Here is a 21,848-nt window from a genome sequence, read left to right on the forward strand (position 1 = left end):
AGTTCTGATCAAAGTCCCTTCTGGAGTTTTGGTAGAAATTGACAAAATGAATTCTAAAATTTATATGGAAAATTGCAAAGGAAGTAGACTAGCCAAAACAGTTTTGAAAAAGTTCGAAGAGTCACGCTATCTGACTTTTAAGGTTATTCTGAAGCATTGGTTCTCAATTGGGGTAATTTTGCCCCCATCTCCCAGGGAACTTTTGGTAATGTCTGGAAATGGTTTTTTAATGTCACAGTTTGGGGAAAGGGGGAAGGGAGAAGGTACTGCTCCTGGCATCTAGTCGTAGAGGCTGAGGATGCTGCTAAACATTCTGTAGTGCACAGGACAGACTCCAGAACAAAGAGTTGTGTGGCTCAACATATCATTAGTGTCACTGTGGAGACACCCTTCTGTAAAGCTGGAGTAGTAATCCAAACAGGGTGGTATTGGCACAAGGTTAGACATCTCTATCATTAAAACAAAATGGGGAAGCCAGAAATAGACCCACACACATACGGTTCAGTTGAGTTTTTTCCCCAGTCATTCAGATAATATAATTTATTTTCTTTGCTTTAGTAGAGTACATAGTATATTTGATACCTAGAGAAGATCATTTTTTAACACTTCCCTTGTCTTTTTTCATTTTTAAATTTAATTAATTAACACATGGTATATTATTAGTTTCAGAGGTAGAGTTCAGTGATTCAGTGATAATCAGTCTTATATAACACCCAGTGCTCATTACATCGCGTGCCCTCCTTAATGTCCATCACCCGTTACCCCATCTCCCCATCCCCCCGATTTTTGACAAGGATTCAAAGACAGTTCAGTGGAGAAAGGATTGTCTTCATCAAATGGTATTGGAACAATTAGACATTCATATTAAAAAAATGACCCATACTTTATGTATATCCAGAAATTACTCCATGGATCATAGACTTAAATGTAAAACTATAAAACTTCTGGAAGAAAACATAAGGAGAAAATCTTTGTGGACTTGTGTTAAAGATTTTTACAGTATGTAAATCACAACCCAGAAAATAAAAACTTGATAAATTAAACTTCATCAGAATTAAAAACTTCTCCTCTTCAAAAGACACTGTTAAGAAAATCCAGACACAAACCACAGGTTGGGAGAAAATTACAAACCATGTGTCTGGTAAAGGACTTTTATTCAAAATATGTAAAGAACTCTCAAAACTCAATAAACAACCCAGTAGAAAAATGAGCCAACGATTGGACACTTTGCCAAAGCTATAGAGATGACAGAGAAGCACACGAAAATTTGCTCAATGGCATTAATGAAACCCCACTCAAATAGGCTTAAACAATAAAGGTCGAGTAAATTGGCTTCAATTAGGAAATTCCAGAAAGATTGACAGCAATCAGTGTGAATTGTTTAACAGAGTTATCCATGATACAGTTGCTTTGGGAAGGAGGGGGAGCTTTCCACTGTTACTAAGGCACATGGGCCCCTGCCTGGCTCTCAGGATGTCAGCCCCAGTCAGGTTCCTTGCTGCCTGTCATGTCTGGGCTGATGAGAACACTTCTGTCCCAGCCTTCCAGGACAGGGTCCTAAAATTCACCCTGATTGGCCCATTTAGGTCACATGTCCACGGATGATGAAACAATGACTGTGGCCAGGAAATAGATTTATGCTGATTAGTTTACACCTGAGCCACGTGCCCCAACCCCTGAGTCATGGAAAGTGTTAGCTCCTCCAGAGTCCAAGGACTTTAATAGAGGCTGGGTGATTACCCAAGTAGATAGAAACCTCCAAGGAAAGGAGGAAAGGTTGTTGGTGAGGCAGGCGTCATGCCTACCATGTGCCATCACTAAATTGCTCTGAGATGCTTAACTTGGGTTGAAGTCACACTTAGTAATTTCATGTCTCAGCATTGTCATTGTTTCTCAGAAAGGAAAAAAAATATTTCCTTTTTTTTTTTTTAAGATTTGTTTATTTACTTTAGAGAGAGAGAGAGAGCAGGGAGGAGGGGGAGAGGGAGAGAGAGAATCTCAAGCAGGCTCCCCGCAGAGCACGGAGCCCAACGGAGGGCTCAATCCCATGACCCTGAGATCACGATCTAAGCCAAAATCAAGAGTCAGACCCCAACCAACTGAGCCACCCAGGTGCCCCAGGAAAAAAAAATTTTCTAAATTATAATTATAAAAATAGAACTAACACAAATTGAGAGCCTGTGTGAAGCTATCAGTGTCCCGTTTTTTCCCTGTGGTATATAACTATTACACAGGCATACAGTGTGACCCTTCATTTCTGCTTGTAAATGATTGAAAAATGGCTGATTAAAAAAGAACATAGTGATGAGCTATTTACTACAAGTGTGGAAGTTTGTGTTTAGAAATAATGTATTTTGACATTTTCCTCCTAACCATCTTAATTGGTTAAGCATTCTGCAAAGAATACAATGTCGTGTTTCCTATAACACTCTTTTCTGACCGGTGGCCTTCTTTTTTGATCAGGATGTGCTCATGGAGCTTCTAGAGCAGTGTGCAGATGGACTCTGGAAGGCTGAACGCTATGAGCTAATTGCTGACATCTATAAACTCATCATCCCCATTTACGAGAAACGGAGAGATTTTGAGGTATCAGAGTGGTTTGTTTTTTCCTGTTTGAGAGGACAGTGGGGTGACACATGCACCCAAACCTTCTTACATGCAAAGAGAGCAAGCAGGCCACGATCAGAGATGACCCGTGGTCTCTGACCCTCCGTGTGATGCTGGAGGTCACCACCTGCAGAGCATTATACGTGGCCCACATGGGCCCCACCTCTATACAGATCCCAAATCTCAAAAAACAAGGATTGGTAATTGTGCCACTCCATTTTTGAAAGGTTACCAAGAACAGAGTTTTATAATCACCGGGCGCCTTCTTCCTTAGAGCTGCTCCTTGCTCCATCGGCATGGGAAGCCATTGTCCCTGCCACCCTCCCTGGGGAGGCTGTCCAGCTTCTTGTAACTTATCAGAGAAGTAGGAAAAGCAAAGACTAAAAACGTCATCATAGGACTTTACTGTCTCCCACATTTCATGTTAACTTGAAAACAGAAGGTGCTTACTGCAATGTGGAGATTTGATGGATCCTCAATATGCAAAATGGCTCTTTGGGTAGAAAATATTATAATTGAAAAATGGTTGTTACCAATTGTGCAGTCGAGACAGTCTTGATTTTGTGTGTGTGTCTGTGTGTTTTGTTTCTTTTACTCAAGTCCAAGAAATTTTTACCTCTGTGATCTCATTTAATTGTTTTAAAACTGATTCTCCTAGTTGCAAGTGGGAAGAAATGGGTTTTGTTCTGCCTTTCAGAGGCTGGCCCATCTGTATGACACACTGCACCGGGCCTACAGCAAAGTGACTGAGGTCATGCACTCAGGCCGCAGGCTCCTGGGGACATACTTCCGAGTGGCCTTCTTTGGACAGGTGAGCCTCCTCTCTGTTCTGTAGGCCCTCCTAAGTCCTTGTTTTTGTTTTTGTTATTTTTAATTCTATAAATTTGTATTTTGTAAATTTTGTATTTTCTATAAATGTTAATTTGATGAATTTGTCATATTTAGTATGATTCTTATCTTCCGCGGCAGTAAACTTTCTGCTTTTTTTTCTTTCTTCCTGTCTTTTCTTTATTACTGTCTTAAGGCAGCGGTAAGTTCTCCCTCCATAAGACATTTTTAGCACCACCTTTGGTACCTCAGTGTGGTTCGCAAGTTTCCTTTTCCAGTCTGTATGTATATCTGTCCAGTCATTACAAACTCAAAAAAAAAAAAAAAATTTAACATTTTATTCTATTTACAGAAATAAATCATCTATTTCCTTACACTTCTATACTGCATGTTTTAAAACCAAAATTAAGACTTTCTGGTTTCCTTTGTTCCCTGCGCATCTCTATCTTCTGTAGTATAATATCTCCACAAGTATATTTACCATTGTCATAGTTCAGAAACCCTGTAGAAAAGGGTTCATTTAAATTTAACTGCAAGTTTAACCTCCAAGTCTCTAACATGATTAAATGGTATTAAATTATAATCCATTTATTTAGGGTGTGTGGTTTTCTATGAGCATTATATAACCTTCAATTTATCCTGTTATTGTCTTTTATAACTTTATAGCAATACCAGTTTACAGACAGTGAAACAGATGTGGAGGTAATTATAGTAAATGCTTAAAAAGCAAGTTAATGTAGTGAAATTACTGCATCTAAACTCCTAGTTTGATGTGGGTGTTGTCTCATGTTAGCCTGCATTTTTTTTTTTAATATACTGTGTTTTTTGCACCATTTTTATTTTAGATGAGAAACTTTTTTTTCATTTATTTCAAGTATTAACCCCAATCTGGACTTTAAAATTTTCAACCTTTTTCACTTCCCATGCAATTCTAAGCCTTGTTGTATTCAGACATGATTGGTGCTTAAACCACATGCTAACTGGTGATAGTGAAAGTATTTTCTGATATTATGCTCCAGCCCTTTCATATTTTTCTCATAAGTAGAGCAAAATAGAATTTATGCGAACGTCAGATAACTTTTGCCGAACCTGCTTCAGACTGGAATGTTTCTGTTTATGCCGTAAAGTCCTTATGTCAATGGGGGAGGCCAGTGAGGGGGGTTCTGTGCATTTCCGAGGCCTGCCCGGAGCAGGCTGCCGAATCATTTCTTAGTGAGCTCTGCTTCTTGGGAATGTGAAACAGGCTTGAATCCCATCATTAGATCCCGAGAGAACAGTCTTGAGTCTCCAGTCCTCCATTTCACTCAACACTTAATGACAGCATTCTTGAATGAGTTTGCAGTTTTGTGTTTTCCTTTATTTTTGCACCCCGACTTCACATTATTATCATTTTCCTTCCTCTTCAGAAAGCCTGTTTAAGTAGGATTTTATTTTAGAATCATCCTCCCTACCCCACCCCGCCTTTTTTTTTTTAACCCTTATAACACAAGAATCTTTCCTGGGTGGTGAGCCTGGGGCTTATAGTTGGGAATAGCTCTAATTGTGCTTTATGTCACAGGGATTCTTTGAAGATGAAGATGGAAAAGAGTATATTTACAAAGAACCCAAACTCACACCTCTGTCAGAAATTTCCCAGAGACTTCTTAAACTTTACTCAGATAAATTTGGTTCTGAAAATGTCAAAATGATACAGGATTCTGGCAAGGTATGACTGTGTTTGGAAATATAGCAATATAATACTGTATTGATTGATTATGTATGGCTGGTTATATATTCATAAATGTGTATACGGGGAAAAAAAACAGGAAAATTAAGAATGGTTGGCCTTGAGTAGCAAGTGTAGTTTTTTTCTTCCTGACACCTTTCTGTGCTTTCCGATGTCCTTCATTAAGTAAAGATTTCATAATTTTATTTTATTTTATTTTATTTTATTTATTTATTTATTTTTTAAGATTTTATTTATTTATTTGACAGAGAGAGACACACAGCGAAAGAGGGAACACAAGCAGGGGGTAGTGGGAGAGGGAGAAGCAGGCTTCCCGCTGAGCAGGGAGCCCGATGCGGGGCTCGATCCCAGGACCCTGGGATCATGACCTGAGCTGAAGGCGGACGCTTAACGACTGAGCCACCCAGGCGCCCCAAGATTTCATAATTTTAAAAAGCCTGGGTGGCTCAGATGGGGTTAAGCATCTGCCTTTGGCTCAGGTTATAATCCTAGGGTCCTGGGTTCAAGTTCCGCATCGGGCTCCTTGGTCGGCGGGGAGCCTACTTCTCCCTCTACCTGCCACTCCCCCTGCTTGTGATCGCTCTCCCTCTCTGACAAATAAATAAATAAAATCTTGAGAAAAAAAAAAGACATTATTTTACAAAGTAACATCTGAAAGGATATACCATTTTCAGTATGATGATGGACAGATGGACAGGCCGACAGACCAAGGAAGGAACTAACTAGCCAGCACATTTGTAGGAATGAGATCTACTTTCTGTTTGGAGAGACTGCCCTCTGCTGTATTGCTCTTATGAAGACTTTTTCTGAAACTACACATTTCTCCTGTATATTTATGTGTTCCACTGTCTTCAGGATATCTCCAGGAAGTTGGGCATCCCTTTGCTTCCTGAAATTCAGGACGAGATAGAGCTCCTGTCTTTTGCATTAAAAATGTCCTCCTGCTAACTAAAAAGCCAAACAAGTGCATAAACAAACAAAAAGCAGAATCAGACCTATAAATACAGAGAACAAACTGGATGGTTGCCAAAAGGGAAGGGGGTGGAGGGATGGACAAAATGGCTGAAGGTAAGTAGGAGATGTGGGCTTCCAGTTAGAGGCACAGCATAAGGCATATGGTACTGTGATGGTGTCGTGTGGGGACAGGTGGTAGCTGCATTTGTGGTGAGCACGGCCTCCTGTATAGAGATGTTGAATCACTACATTGTACACCTGAAACTAATGTAATACTGTGTGTCAATTATACTTCAATGTAAAAATAATAAAAATTGGGGCTCCTGGGTAGCTCAGTCAGTTAGGCATCTGACTCTTGGTTTTGGTTCAGGTCATGATATCATGAGTCATGGGATGGAGCCCTGTGTGGGGCTTGGCTAGCGCTCAGTGGGGAGTCAGCTTGAAGATTTTTCTCCCCCTGCCCCGCCCCCTGGCTCACGCACACACACACACACTCTCTTTAAAATAAATAAATCTTTAAAAATAAAAAACAAAAATAATGTAAATAAATAAATATTAAATATTAAGCAAACAAAAATATCCTCCTGCTCAATTTCCAGCAGTGTTAAGCTCTGTGTCCTTCTAAGTTCACCCTTTTAGAGAATCCCTAGTTCATTTTCCATCCTGAGCCCTGCTTTGGAATCCCTAGTCTCTGAAATCTGTTTCCTTGAGGCCCTTTTTTTCTCCAGGGAAGAGTCTTCCAGTTTCCTGCCCAAGTGGTAGAGAGGGGACAAGGAAGCAGGTAATTCTGGAATCTGGATGCAGGACATGAGCAAGGGTTGAAGGTCCCATGTTCGGCCTGTAAGCTTTGACCTGCTCACCCTGTGTTCTGCTCTGTACCTTTGCCCTTGCTTTCTGCTAAGACTGGTAAACCCATTTAGACTTTTTCCAGACCAGTTTCTCCAAGGAGTAACCTCTTCTCTCTTGTGGGGCGGGGACTAGGGAAGGGAACCTGGAGTTTGGCCACTCCAAATAGACTTTGGCCACTCGCTCTGGTTTCCCCCCTATACCTCTCGCAGTCACCCTAATCCTATTGCTAGCCCTCTGTGGACTTCAGTCCATTCAGGCTGCTGTAACAAACACCAGAGACTGGACAGCTTATAAACAACAGAAATTTCTCATAGTTGTAGCAATTGGGAAGTCCGGGATAAAGCGCCGGCAGATTCTGTGCCTGGTGAGTTCTTCCTGGTTCACAGACGACCGTCTCCTTGCTGTGTCCTCACATGTGGATGGGGTGAGGGAGCTCTGTGGGGCCCCTATTATAAGGGCATGAATCCCATTCATGGAGGCTTCACCCTCATGACCTAATCACCTCCTGCCTGTCAATACCATCACATTGGAGGTTAAGATTTCACCCTGAGAATTTGGGGGGGACAGATGTTTAGTCCGTAGCAGCAGGCTTCTGAGAAGTGCTCTGACTCACTGGTTACTCCTCTCTGTGGGAACTTAAGACTAGAACTTCTGTTGTTACTGGGTGCTGTTTTCCTCAGAACTCTTCCTTGTCCTACCTGCATGGGAAAACAGTGTCTCTGCCAAGTTGGGTAGCACACCTCCATTCAAGCGCCTTCCAGAAATTCAGTAAACGCTCTCACCCACTGCTGTCTTCTCTCCTCTTTCCTTGGTCCTCACAGGTTAATTCTGTACTGCATTTTAACAGAGTTGCACAAAGGAAAAGGGATAAACACACACTGTTGGTCTGTTTTTAACCAGAAACCTCAACACGACCTTATGAAGACCTCCTTTTTTCTTAGACCAGACTACTCACATCTGATTGGCTGCTTTTCTCTGAAACCGAAACCTTTGTCCAGGTCAAGTTGTGGCTTTAACATTATAACCTCTTCTCGAGGCTCTCGTGCGATCTTCTGCCCCCAAACACCTATCCTCTGCTCCTCCTACTGATATGTACATACAACTTTGGAAATGAAGACTAGGGAAATACCCCTGAAGAAATAGGCAAGCACATGCATTTCCACTGCTTTTAAATTGTTTCTGCTAAGGAGAGTTACATTTCATAGGTTTGAGGACAGTTACAGTGATTGGCCAGATGGCTGTTTCTAAAACAGAAGTAATAACTCATGATATTTTGTATTTTCTTAAATTCCAAAGTTTTAGGCACATTCCATCTATTTTTCATTTTTCTTCACATACATCCCTGTTGAGAGGACAGTGGTGCCTGATAACTTGAGACCAGCTAAACCTTCTTGGCCTCATTTGCTGGCCCCAGTTCCAGAATTTTCTCCAAATTCTCTGCAGTCATTTCTGTCAGACCTCCTTTTATTGCTCTACAAGCTTAAATACAATTCATTTGTGCAAAATTGACTTGTCTCCCTAATAAATTAGCTATTGTGCTTGTGTGGGAAATGCCTGTGTTTCATGTTCTGGTACATCACAGATGTTAGCAATGCAGTTCTAAAAGCATTTATGTGCTGAGTCAATCAGGAGCTAAATTTCCGGTTAGATGAGTCTTAGTCTGTATCTGTATTAAATTAATTCATCCAGGTCTGTTTACATCTAATCTTTCTACAGATTAATTATAATTTGAGGTTCTAGGTGTTAAACATTATTACTAAAATAAACACTTTTCCCTCTAAGCCAAATATATAAAAACACAGTTCAGGAACCAGCAGAAAAATCCACACAGGACGTTATTCAGCAAGAAAACTAGTGTGATGTCTTAAAAAAAAAAATTCAATGTCATGAAAAAAAGGTGGAGAATTCTAGATTACATTTGATCATTGATTAGATTCTGGTTCAAACACAAATAGCCACATTTGAGAAACTTTAATGGACTGTGTACTGAGTGATAATTACGGAATTAAGTTAATTTTATTAAGTATAATATATTATCACGAAGGAGAATGTCCTCATGTTTAGGAGATGCTGGCTGAAGTGGCATGATGGATACCACTTTGAAATGGTTCAGCTTAAAAAAAATGTCTGTATGTATATGTCTAAGTATCCATCCACATATGTGTATATGCACGTGTGTATTTGAAACAAAGCATTAGCAATTGTTCTAAGTTGTGAGTATGTGACTGTTGTACTATTTCAACTTTTCTAAATTTTTCCAAATCTTTTATTTCTTTTTTTAAAAGATTTTATTTATGTATTTATTTGAGAGAGAGAGAGTGCGTCCGCACGTGTGAGTACAGGGAGGGGCAGAGGGAGAGGGACAAACAGACTCCCGGCTGAGTAGTGTGGAGTGGAGCTGACTGAGGGATGGGGTGGGGGGAGGGTGACGGGAGGGCTCGATCCCACAACCCTGAGATCATGACCTGAGCCAAAATCAAGAGTCGGACGCTTCACTGACTGAGCCACCCAGGCGCCCCTCCAAATCCTTTATTGATAAAAAGTGGAAAGACAAGCTTAGGGATGCTTGGAAAGAGTCCTTCAAATAGCACCAATCTCCCATTTTGTTAATTCATTTAAAGGTCAACCCTAAGGATCTGGATTCCAAGTATGCATACATCCAGGTGACTCATGTGGTTCCGTTCTTTGATGAGAAAGAATTGCAAGAAAGGAAGACGGAGTTTGAGAGGTCCCATAACATTCGCCGCTTCATGTTTGAGATGCCCTTCACTCAGACTGGGAAGAGGCAGGGCGGCGTTGAGGAGCAGTGCAAACGGCGCACCATACTGACAGGTACAGTTTCCCCGGCTTCTTCCTTGAAGAATCACGTCCAGACAGACGTTAGCCTGGACACCAAGATAAAGAGCTCTCCACAAGGGATCCAGAAACTTCTAGAATGAAAGGCCCTTCAAGCTTCATTAACTTTCCTCACATGTCCATTTCAGTTTAACGTTTATGTGATGCTTACTTTGGAATACTCCTGGCATTTTTGTACTTATCTGTTAGCACTTTCTTCTTCTACTAGACCATAAGTTCATATCCAAAATCAAGTCACTGACCCTTTTTAGAATCTGATGAAAATAGTGGGTCCTTATCTCCTCAGAGTGCATTTGCACACAATTTCAGGTGATTTACAGGCTCCTTCTGAAACCCATGTGGACCCCTCTCTAGGCCTCTCTAGGCCCAGGGCCCCAAGAGCCCCTGCACACAGTTCCATGTCTCCTTCACAGGAAGGGACCCCTTATGTATCTTTATCACATAGGTCCCAGCATGAACCTGCTCGGGGATTGTAGGCTGAGTGAATAAATGGGATATGAGGCTGGAGTCCTTCCACCTCATCTCTGAGAGTGGCTGGCCAACCTCAGTTTGAATACCTCCACTGCAAGGAAGCTCACTACATTCAGAGGCTATCCATTAGGCTGTGACTGAGTTTTAATAGATTCTTTGACACTGTAACCATCGATAACCCATTCTCAGAAATGTGTTTTGCATCATTTCCCGGTTCCTGACAGTGTAGAGTCATCTGGGAGTCATTTTTACCTTCTCTGGGGGAGCTGGATCATCCGCTCTTAGGTTAGAGTCAGTAGCATGACTGGGATAACCCAAAAGAGAACACTTTCTTGACTTAAAAAAAAAAAAAAAATCAGTGAGGAGGCCTGCTCAGAAAGCCAGGTGTGTCTACGTCCACTGTTTCAAAGAGTGATCATTAAGCTGAACCAGGAAGGTGCCCATTGCTTGTCCTGAAGTCGATGTTGCTGGGTGTTCTGCCTGGTCACTAATATGGAACCCTGTAATGACGAGTGGAAGGAACACCGTTAAGATGCCGCATTTCACATGCGGCTCTGCTCTCACCACTGAATTGGACACTTTAAATGGGTGAATTTGTATCTCAGTAAAGCTATTACCCAAGACTATGACTCATTGTAAAATAGCTCGGAACAGCGTATCACAGAATTTTTTACCCTTCCTAGGAAGGAACTGAGATAAAAGTTAAAATAAAAAATAAAAAGCCTGCATTCTTAAAGGGTCCCTACTCCTGCTTTTAGAGTAAAGATAACATGTAAAACACAAAGAGTATTGTCCTCGACAGTGGTGTCCCCTCCCCAGATGTGAGTGAGTTGTTTTTCTAATGGACACGTAGCAGATTCTTCTTACTAGACAAGACAACTCCATTTTTAGGTGGAGTCACTTTGCTAGCTTAGGATATGTATCTCTCTAGCTGTTATGACTTTAAATCAGTGCTTATCACACTGATCCTGGACCTGCAGCATCAGCATCACCTGGGAACTTAGCAGAAACAGATTCTTGGGCCCCACCCAGTCTCTTGAATCAGAAACTCTGGGTTTGGGGCTTGTGTTGAACAAGCCCCTGGGTGATTCTGGTGCCTCTTCTGTTTGAGCATTGCTGCTTCAGAATAAACCAAGTTCACTGATAAGTCAGGGTTAGGATTTTTTATTAGGATGAGTCTGCTCAGGTAGCATTACTGATCCATAAACAGTTATTACCATAGGGTGTTTTCTGGCCAGATTCTCTTCAGGGTTACAGTTTACCATTTGGTCACAGAAGTATTTTTGATTAGCTAAACAAGAGCCAAGCTCCCTGCCTGCCAGGAAAGAATAGAGAGTATCACCACTGCGAATAGCCCCCCGGGTCATTGGCTCGGCTGTGAGGATGAGAACCTGTGGGCGGAATAGAGCCTGGGCCTGGGTCCTGCAGAGCTGGGTCCGTACTCAACTGTGTGATCTTGGGCAAGTCACTTACCGTCTCCCTATGCCTTACTTTCCTCATCTATAAAATGAGGGTTACACTATCCATCTTGTGTTAAAGAACTTTGTAAATTATACCCAGGAGGGGAAAGAATGTACTTTATTTTGCTGGATTATGCTGGATCTTATCCACCATTGAGCCCCTTGCCTTTTAAGGCTGCTGATGAGCCAGAGGATATTACAGTACAACAAAACACCAAAAAAAAAAAAAAAAAAAAAAAAAATTTTTAAAAAAAAAAAAACCAAAAAAAAAAAAAAAAAAAAAGTACAGTTTTTACCCTGAACGATCTCAAAATATCAAAAGCATAGTTTTTGGGTAGCAAAAAGATTTAGAGAACGGTTGAAAAATGCTACTAAAAACACATAAGCTAGGGGCGCCTGGGTGGCTCAGTCAGGTGTTCAGCTCTTGATTTCGGCTCAGGTCATGATCGCAGGGTCATGAGATAGCGTTCACTGGGATCCACGCTTAGTTGGGGGGTCTGTTTGGGATTCTCCCGCTCTCTCTCCCCGCACTTGTGTGAGCTCTAAATACATAAATAAATTTAAAAAATAAATAAATAAGTAAATAAATAAATAAAATCTTTAAAAGCACATAAGTTCTATATCAACCTTCAGTTAAAGATACACAGACCAGGATATTCTGAAGACTTTGAACTTGAGAGTTTTCCCTTAGTTATTAATCCTTTAGGTTCTTCATTGCTTTGCTTCAAACCAGACCTTTGACCGTCCAAGTTGTGGGGGAGCCCTGGCTCTCCCTGCCCTCGGAACCCAGCAAGGGCTCACTTCCCTGGATGGGTCAGTCAGTGCACTGCAGTTGTGGGATCATTTGGAAAACCTAGTGATCACCCTGCAGGCCCCTTGCTGACCTCCTCCTCTCCTCCTGTTGTAGAACTCCTGCTGTAGAGGTTCTTTCCAGTCACTATTCCAGAGTCTTCCAAATCCTGCCAAGACTCCCACTAGGGGCAGAAATATTCTCCTGCTCTTCGCGTTCTGTTCAGGCTCACCAGACTGTACAGGCAGCCACACCTCTCAGCCACCTCTCCTCATCCTCCTTCTGGAAGGGCTGCCCAGCACAAGGGCCGGTCATTTTTTTAGTAACATGATGACTCGCTCAGTCAGTCATCTAATTCTCTACCTTCCAGGCCACTTTGCTCTTTCATTTAGCCACTTGGGCAGTAACACATTCATGAATTCAACAAAATGTGTGGAGCATTGGCCGTGTTCCAACCTGGCATAGTAACAAAACAGAGGTCTTCGCAGTTGACCTTCCAGCAGAAGGAGACAGATGGTAAGCAGTACACATAATGGTGAACATACCTGTGTTGGAAGTGAATGTGTGTTCTAGACAAAAGCAAAGGGAGAGCAAACATGTGAGGTTGACTGGGGAGGGTTGCAATTTAAATGGGCCAGCCCGGGGAGGCCTCACTGAGGAGGTGACACTTCAGTCCAGACTTGAAGGAGGTGAGGGGGTAGACCATGCAAACATCTGGAGGGAGAAGGGCTGTCAGGGCCAAGGTCAGTGGCGGGGCTGCTTGTACTCAGCACATTCAGGGGACGACCAGCAGGCTGGCGTGGCTGGAGCTGAGTAACTCTGAGGGAGAGGAGGAAAGATGGGGCCCGAAAGGAAGGCAGAGGGCATCCCAGCTCACATGGGCCTGGTGGGCTCAGGTACAGGCTCTGCATTTTCTGTATCATCGGACTCTCCTTTGCTCCTCCACGTCTCCAGTTACCATCACAAGACTCAGGACTTTCACACTGAGTGAAATCCGTATAGTCCATGGACACCTCACAAACATCCTTGGAATTAGTTTTTCTCTCTTAAACAATGCTGCTGTTGCAACACAGCACTCAAAAATACTGTGATTACACTAACCACATGTTTTTTGATATGGCTATTAGCCTCATGAAACACTTCCACAGTACTTCGTACAAATCCACTGCAAGGACACTCATCTCTGAAGTGCTTTCTGTCCACATCCAGCCACACCCAGTTCTTGTCTCACTATCAAAGAAGTGTTAGGTTCAAAGAGGACTTATCAATCCCGGTGCTGCTACTCAAAAGCTGTATCTACAAGGACTGCAGAAGAAATAGGAGACCTAGACCTTTGGCCTTAGATTGGTTTAAAAAAAAAAAAAAATTTAGGGACTAGAACAGGCCTATAAGGGTGTGACCGTTGAGGCTGCAGCAGGCTGAACACCTCCCGCTTTTCTAGACTCTGGATGGTCCATCTGAACTGTGTGCTAAATGGCACTGGCCCTGTTTTCTCATTTTATCCTAATTAAACTCTCCCCAGCCACTTACTAAATAGTGATCCAAAAACAACACGCCCACCTTACCTTTGCTAGTTAAAAAATAAAATAAGCTATTAAGCATATATATTCATGTCCATCCATAAATATATATATTAAACAAAGATATTATAGATATTTATACATCATGTAAAGCAACAAGTTAAAAAATGTGAAACAGACCCAAATTAGAACCATCTGTTTTTCTTCATTTTTAAACTAACTCTTTGGTGTTGATAGGTTCAGGTATCTTGTTATGATAAATGAAAAAAATACTGATTGGCTTTTTGTAGGAAAAAAAGCATAAGAAAAGTAAATATTTTTATTTCTTTTTTTTTTTTTTTAAGATTTTATTTATTTATTTGACAGAGAGAGACACAGCGAGAGAGGGAACACAAGCAGGGGGAGTGGGAGAGGGAGAAGCAGGCTTCCTTATTTCTGTTTTTTATTCATTTATGTTTCAAAATACCTTATTATTAGTGTGTGAATTTCTGGTTCATAAAATACTTTGCTGGGAAATATATTCTCACTTGTTATTTTTCATGGATTTCTCTGGTTTGTGCAGACTCAAGCATGTGATTCAAAGTTCTATAGAGAAATGAATTTTCTCAAGGATATGTTTATGGAACAATTTTCTGGACTTAAAATCTGTGATATCTCAGAACTGGGTACTGTTCTTTATATCTTCCAAGCCATCTTTTACCTACTAGCTCTTTCAGATCTCACAACTTCCAAGGAAGGTAAAGCATTCATGGTTAAGAAAATTGAGCAGGGAATGATAAAGTGATTTCTTCAAACACATGCTTATCACATTAAAGGTTAACAAGGACCCAGCTCTCTTGACTTCACATGATACAGCCTGTCATTAAACATACACAGTGATAAAGGAAGACAATAGTCTGGTTCCACAAAATACTGGCCTGTGCCTTTGGCAAGCTTTGGGTTCCTTATCTCTAAAATGAGAATATTAAGTACTTCTGCCTCAGTAACAGTAAAGATTGTGCAAGCTGCAGAATGATTCTGGGACTCCTTCCTCCACAGCAATACACTGCTTCCCTTATGTGAAGAAGCGGATCCCCGTCATGTACCAGCACCACACCGACCTCAACCCCATCGAAGTGGCCATTGACGAGATGAGCAAGAAGGTGGCCGAGCTCCGGCAGCTGTGCTCATCAGCTGAAGTGGACATGATCAAACTGCAGCTCAAACTGCAAGGCAGCGTGAGTGTTCAGGTGAGCGAGCACTGGACAGAGCAAACCAAGGTTAACAGGTGCAAAGGCTCATCTGGACCTTGGTAAATTTCAAGTCCAGCCTGGTCGAGTGTCGCTTACCTGGTGATCCCATTTACCTTCCAGTATCTGTGTGGTTTCTCCTGATACCGGGGTGGGGGTGGGGGGCAGTAGACTGAGGGCCCCCACCCAACCCCCCTTGTAAGAGTATCCACTGAGCTTTCTGCTAGGGGCTGGAGCCAGCTCTCCATATTAACCTGTTCTTTCAATTTGGGGAATTCCAGCGGCCTAACCAGAAGCATTAAGACTCTTTTAAATATAAGGAAGCTGTAGGTTTCCTTGTAAGATGTATGTTTCCTGGTTTCTATGAAAATTATTTCTGAAAAAGTACCTTAAGTTTCACTCTCTTAATGGTGTGTTTTGATTAGCAGAAATTCTTCATTTTAATATAACTCAATTAATTCATTTTTCCTTACTTGGTAGCATTTTTGTGTCCTCAGTAAGAACTTGGTTCTAAAATCTGTCTCAGAAATGTTCTATGTTTCCTTCCTTTGTTTGGCATTCCTGTATAGATCTGCAATCCACCTAGATTTGATTTTTGTATGTGGTAACAGATAAGAGCCAAGGTATATTTTTTTCTGAGTAGCTATCCAAGCAATGTGCACCATTTATGGAAAAGATCATTTTTGATCTAAGTACTGATTATATATATATGTTCAGTTGTGAAAATTCAATAAGCTATACACTCATATGTACCTTATGGTTTGTATATCATATTTCAAAATAACTGGTATTTTACTTATGTGATTTCCTAGGAAATTAGTAAATGTTAAATCACCTCCTTGCAGTGATTAGTATGCTTCTTGCTTTATTGATTTTTAAGTATATACAAATAACTCTAGCATATATTTTACATACACACATACACATATCCTTATATCTAATTCTTTTCTCTTTCAAAAGGGTGCATTTATGAAAGTTGCATTTGGATTGTAATATCTAAGTTTTAGGGGTTTTTTGGTTCATTTTTTGAAATCAGTTCTTGTCACCTTTTTATCAAATCCACACTGGGTTGTTGCCTAACGCTTTTGAAATGTCCTTCACCACAAAAGTACTTACAGATGTTTCAACCTCTTACCTCATGCCCTGAAAGACTTAAGTACCAAAATAAGTTATCAAGTGAATATGATAAATATTCCGGCAACATGATTACATAATGGGGTCAGAGGCCACAATTTTCTACAGCTAAAAAACAAAACCACTCAGTAACATAGCCTGGGAACATCCTCTATCAGAACGCGAGCAGAGGGGTGTGGGCGCCAGTAAAGGGTGTGGCTGGACAGGTTGAGCTTTCTAAAGGGCAAAATGTGCCCTTCCATTTGACAGTGGCCTTAGAGTTATAAATAGCCAATCATCAGGGCACCTGGGTGGCGCAGTCAATTGAGTGTCTGACTCTTGGTTTTGGCTCAGGTCTGATCTCAGGGTCTTGAGATCGAGCCCCGCATCAGGCTTTGCGCTCTATGGGGAGTCTGCTTGAGTTTCTCTCTCCCTCTTCCTCTGCCCCTCCCCCTGCATTCTCTTTCTCTCTCTCTCTCAAATAAATAAGTAAATCTTTAAAACATAAGTAAATACCCAATCATCTTAAAAAGCAAAGATCATCATTCCATGATGAGATTTTTATACATGTGTGCCCACTAAGGTAACACCAAAGTTGCGGCCAGAGGAAATTAACTTTACCATTTTATTTCTGTAATTCTTTCACCAAGGGCCTCGCTGGGACAGAGCCATCAGGGTGGCTGTGTGACTCTGTGCTCCAAGATCTGGCTTTGTTAGACCTTACGAAGTCTTATCAACTTTCCTCTTTGTATATCCTTAAAATTGAGTGGATTGTGTCATTTTGGATAATTAGTCATTTGGGTCATGTCCAGGTCATTAACATAGTTCCCCACACAACACCAGTGTGATGACACCTGCAGTCACCACCGAAGGTTAGCTAGCTGTTCGTCTCAAGAGGGCCCACTTCCCACCACTGTGGCCCTCTGTCTCCCCGCCTCTGGTTCTCCTGCCATTACCGCACAAGTCCTGCCCACCGTGGATCAGAACCACAGCCCAGTTCCGTCATCAACACTGACAGAGCAGACAGCCCTCCCTACTTACTTGCCTTCTGAGCCCACCAGACCTCGCAGGAAAAGTGATGCAGTAATCACGTGGTCTAGTTGTTTCTCACTGGGACTTTCTCCTTCCCACCCAGTGGGTCTTACCTTCCTGCTCTCCACATTCCCCTGTATCCTGACCTACCCAGCTTCAGAGAACTCTTCTTGGCGAATCTAGAGGTGCAGGGCTCTGGTTCACTCCCCCTGTTGCCAAATGCCCCTAATCTTTGGCGTTCCAGCACACTTCACGTGGTTACTTCATTTGAAGGTAGCAAGTCAGTTTGCTCATGGCTGTCTACGGAGTTCAAGGAGGCGAATGATTGATTTTTAAAAACTGGCCAATATACTATATTCTTCAGTTTTTCACTGAACCTCACTAGTGTAGAGTAGCACAAATACCAGTTGGAAGACTTGGGCTCTGATCTTAGGTGTTTTACTTATTGGAGGTTCAGCCTTGAACACATGGTTCCGTTTTCCAAACTTGGCTTCTTCCTTCATAAAATGAGCCATCACTCAAGTGCCCTGATGATGTCTAAGTGGATAAAAATCAAATGACATATAATAACATAAGCTTTGTTCGTGGTTTCCTCTTTTGGGCTGTCAGTTCCTTGAGGACGGGTTCATGACTAACTCATATGGCATTTTTAGAACCTGCCAACTGAAACCAAATCAGTGATAATGGTCATTTTTATTATAACGTAATTTAAAATCTTTGTTCTTTATCTAGGTCAACGCAGGCCCACTAGCATATGCCCGAGCTTTCTTAGATGACACAAACACAAAAAGATACCCTGACAACAAAGTGAAGTTGCTTAAAGAAGTTTTCAGGTAAAGCACACTGGAAATGTCTTTCTCTCTTCAAATATCAGTCATTTCTGTGCTCATGCAAGAAAGAGATACTACCAGTTGGACTCACTCTGTCCTCAACATGCCTTTATTTCCCTCTCTCACACCATTTTAGGCAATTTGTGGAGGCTTGTGGTCAAGCCTTAGCGGTAAATGAGCGGCTGATCAAAGAGGACCAGTTAGAGTACCAGGAAGAAATGAAGGCCAACTACAGGGAGATGGCGAAAGAGCTGTCTGAAATCATGCATGAGCAGGTAGGTGCCGTGCTGGGGTTCTCATTTTGAGCAAGCACACATTAGTTGGGGTCTCAAATATACCCTGCAGTGGCCTAAACCTTCTAGAATTTTGGTATCTGAAGAAGAATGTAGCATGCTACATGCTGCTCCTTTCTGAACACAGTTTACTTGGGGAATGGCTAACAACTCGCCCACCTGATACCAGCCAGTATGACCAGAGGAGAGCAGCGCCCACCTCCCTTTTGTCACTCTCAGAGGTGGCCGTGGTCCAAAGCTCTGTCCCTCCCCACCCTAATCTAGTTCAAAACAAAACAAAACTCACATAAGAAAGAAATACCCATGTTGTTTCTGGAAATTTTTTTCATTCACCCAATCCTTTGAAAGACCAGGATTTCCCAGCCTAGTTTAAGGAATTTTCTGTGGCATTAAATGTCTTTCGCCACTTAAAAAAATAGAGTTGTTCAGTTTTTGGCTATTTACCACTGACCTGGGTGCCCCGGTGGATTCTTCATGGCTACTCCCCGTCGTGATGGGCATCTTTCCCGGTTACACTGCCCTATCACCTTCCTGTAGGAGTTCCTTTCAGTGGGATTATGAATGTGGGCTCAGCAGTCAGAGGGGACAGTTGGCTGGGCAGCCAAGTGAATGTCAGAGAGCGGCTGATAAGAGTATTGCTTTCTCAGGGGTCCGTTCTCCATCAACCACAGTGACTTCTTCCGAGTCATGGTGCCAGTCTTCATAATTAATGTTAGCACCTCCATCGTATGTAACAATTTTTGTCTGTTCCCTACATAATGGTCTTTCAGTGTTGCAAATGGAAGCCAGGCCCACTTGTGTCAGTTAACGTGTCATGTGATGGTCTAATTTGGAAATTTCTGTCACAGGAAAGTAACTTAAATGTCTAAGCGCTCACGTGTTTGCTTTTTTCCCTCCTCCATGCTGACACAATCAGATGGGATGGTAATGTCATTTTTCAGTTTTATTTTTCTGAACCTCAATAGACTGCCTCACATAAAGTTAGGATTGTGTTTGAACAACTGCAGACGTTGGCATAAGGACAGTGTGTGTGCAAAGGGAGGCACCCTCTTCTGGACCTTTAGGAAAGTAGAAAAAAATGGAAATGATGAAAGAAATAAATGTGTGAATAATTAAGCAGAAAGGGATGGTCTTGTGGAAACAAGTTTCTGGAGAAAGCTCGAGGTCTTTTCCACACAGCTTGCAGATTCCTGTATAACAGTTTGAGCAGTGGGTGTCAGCGTTTGGCACGAGAAGAGATGAAAGTAGGAAAAACGTATGGACTGATAATGTTGAAGTAAACTCCCATGTTACTTGGACATTTAACACAGGGCTGTGCTCTACGAAACTGCACCTTGAACTTTCCATTATCTCAACAACTGGGAAGATTAAACTCTTTTTAACCCTCAAGCAAAAAAGGGTTGTGACCTGGAGTAGACTCGCTTTGGGCTTTTTCAGGGGAGCCTCCGAATGTGTATGTTCTTCTCAGTTGCCACCTGGCAGCAGGTCAAGTCTTGCCCTTAGAATTCTCCCCTGCATTCGTGAGTGTGAGGGGTCAGAGAGGCAGCTGCCATATCTCCTTCCCAGGATGGAAATCCGTAAGGCCCTGAGAAAAGGAGCCAATAGAGAAACAGATGCTCAGGATTCATTTTCTAAAAGACTTTTCCAAGGGGCGGGACTAGGTTGTGTCCCTGCCAAGTATGTGTAAGATAGACTTCACCGCCTTATAATCTGGTGAGTCTAGAAGGCTTTGTAAAGGAAACAAAACCTGTTGTGCTTGACTTTCTCCTTGCAGTCCTGATCTGAAAAAGGCCACTTGCTAGTTGAGCTGACACAGTCCCTCTGCAAACCGCCAAAGCCAAGCTCCCTGAGCATACCATCATTCAGGGGAACAGTGACCATTGGGGAATAGACGTTGTCATTGAGAAACATCATCAGGGGCATGACACTTGGGTAATGTTGTGTTTCTGTGCCTCAAGATTTGCCCGCTGGAGGAGAAGACGAGCGTTTTACCGAATTCCATTCACATCTTCAATGCCATCAGTGGGACTCCAACAAGCACCATGGTTCACGGGATGACCAGCTCGTCCTCAGTTGTGTGATTTTGCCTCATGGGCCGCCTGTGGGGACTTGTCATTTGCAAACTCAGGATGATTTCCAAAGCTAATCACTGGGCTCGTGCAAGACATGGGGAAGACCGAGCACAAGGAGAAGTGAAGGAGAATGGGAGAGAAAGGAAATAAAGAACTGTGCTATTTCGTAGCAGATTTTCTAGAGGAGTCATAAGAGGGTACACATATTTTTTTAAATCTTGCTGGCAATATTCAAAGTTTTCATTCTGTCTTAACAGAGGTGTGTAGTGGACTCTCTTAAGCCGGAGTGAAATTTTATTCTTCCTTACAGAGTAGTAGTAAAGTAAATGGCCTAGAGAAAACAAGTGTTCTGGAATGTACATAGCAGGGACAGTAGCACTGAAATTGAGGCTGGAGTAATCTCGGCCTCTAGGCTAAGCTGGAAAATCTTGAAAATATTTTTTTCCTGTGGCACATTCAGGTTGAATACAAGAACTATTTTTGTGACTAGTTTTTGATGACCTAAGGGAACTGACCATTGTAACTTTTGTACCAGTGAGCCAGGAGGTTTAGTGCTTTTATACTCATGTACTTGCATTTAAAAAAATATGAAAGCTTAAGAAACTATGTGAGCTTAAAACTAGTCAGGCAGTTTAGAACCAAAGGCCTCTATTAACAAACAAAACTATGCTAAAAATTTAAAAGTAGTACAGTATATTGTTATGTACATAGATTTTGTTAATACAGTCTCCGCATTCTGTACATACGTGTATTACATTTCTACATTTTTTAATACTCCTCACATCAGCTTCTGCATTAAGTTCAGTTGTGACAAACTTGTGCCGCTCTTAGTAATACAATACACTTGACCTTCCTGTTTTATCCTTGTACATAAAAAAGTGCAATATGGAGATGTACACAGTCTTTGCTATGTTAGGTTTGTAAACTGTTTTAAAAATTTCATCCTTTTGCCAAAGTGGTGGAGTGTGTAATTGGTAAATCATAAATCCTGTGGTGAATAGTGGTGTAATTTAAAGCTTTCACCATGTTATATTTTCTTTTGAGACATTAATTTAGTAATTTTATATTTGGAAAAAATAAAGGTTTTTAATTTTATTTAACTAGAATCTCTGCCCTGCTGTAATTAAACATTCTGTACCCCATCTGTATTAAAAATAACATTGCTCGTTTTCTGGTAGTGAATATTGGGTATTCATTATTTAATAGCCCTAGGAGGGA

The 21,848-nt window shown here is 41.7% G+C and overlaps 1 protein-coding gene across 4 annotated transcripts in view; it reads left to right on the top strand.

Moving 5' to 3' along the window:
* The window catches only part of DOCK9 (dedicator of cytokinesis 9), a 214,996-nt gene extending 193,688 nt beyond the window's left edge, over window positions 1-21,308 (top strand). For 2 of the 4 annotated variants that reach the window (XM_044913526.1, XM_044913527.1), the window contains 8 exons: window positions 2,464-2,586; window positions 3,305-3,418; window positions 4,994-5,140; window positions 9,586-9,796; window positions 15,100-15,290; window positions 18,168-18,268; window positions 18,402-18,540; window positions 20,517-21,308. In XM_044913526.1, the coding sequence (XP_044769461.1) occupies window positions 2,464-2,586; window positions 3,305-3,418; window positions 4,994-5,140; window positions 9,586-9,796; window positions 15,100-15,290; window positions 18,168-18,268; window positions 18,402-18,540; window positions 20,517-20,639 (1,149 nt within the window). In that variant the 3' untranslated portion in view covers window positions 20,640-21,308. Of the gene's footprint in view, window positions 1-2,463; window positions 2,587-3,304; window positions 3,419-3,631; window positions 3,638-4,101; window positions 4,138-4,993; window positions 5,141-9,585; window positions 9,797-15,099; window positions 15,291-18,167; window positions 18,269-18,401; window positions 18,541-20,516 lie in introns of all 4 variants that reach the window. The other 2 variants (XM_044913528.1, XM_044913529.1) reach the window with 2 other exon arrangements.
* The last annotated feature ends 540 nt before the right edge of the window (window positions 21,309-21,848 follow it).

This window comes from Neomonachus schauinslandi, chromosome 3, assembly GCF_002201575.2.
Source record: "Neomonachus schauinslandi chromosome 3, ASM220157v2, whole genome shotgun sequence".
NCBI lineage: Eukaryota > Metazoa > Chordata > Mammalia > Carnivora > Phocidae > Neomonachus > Neomonachus schauinslandi.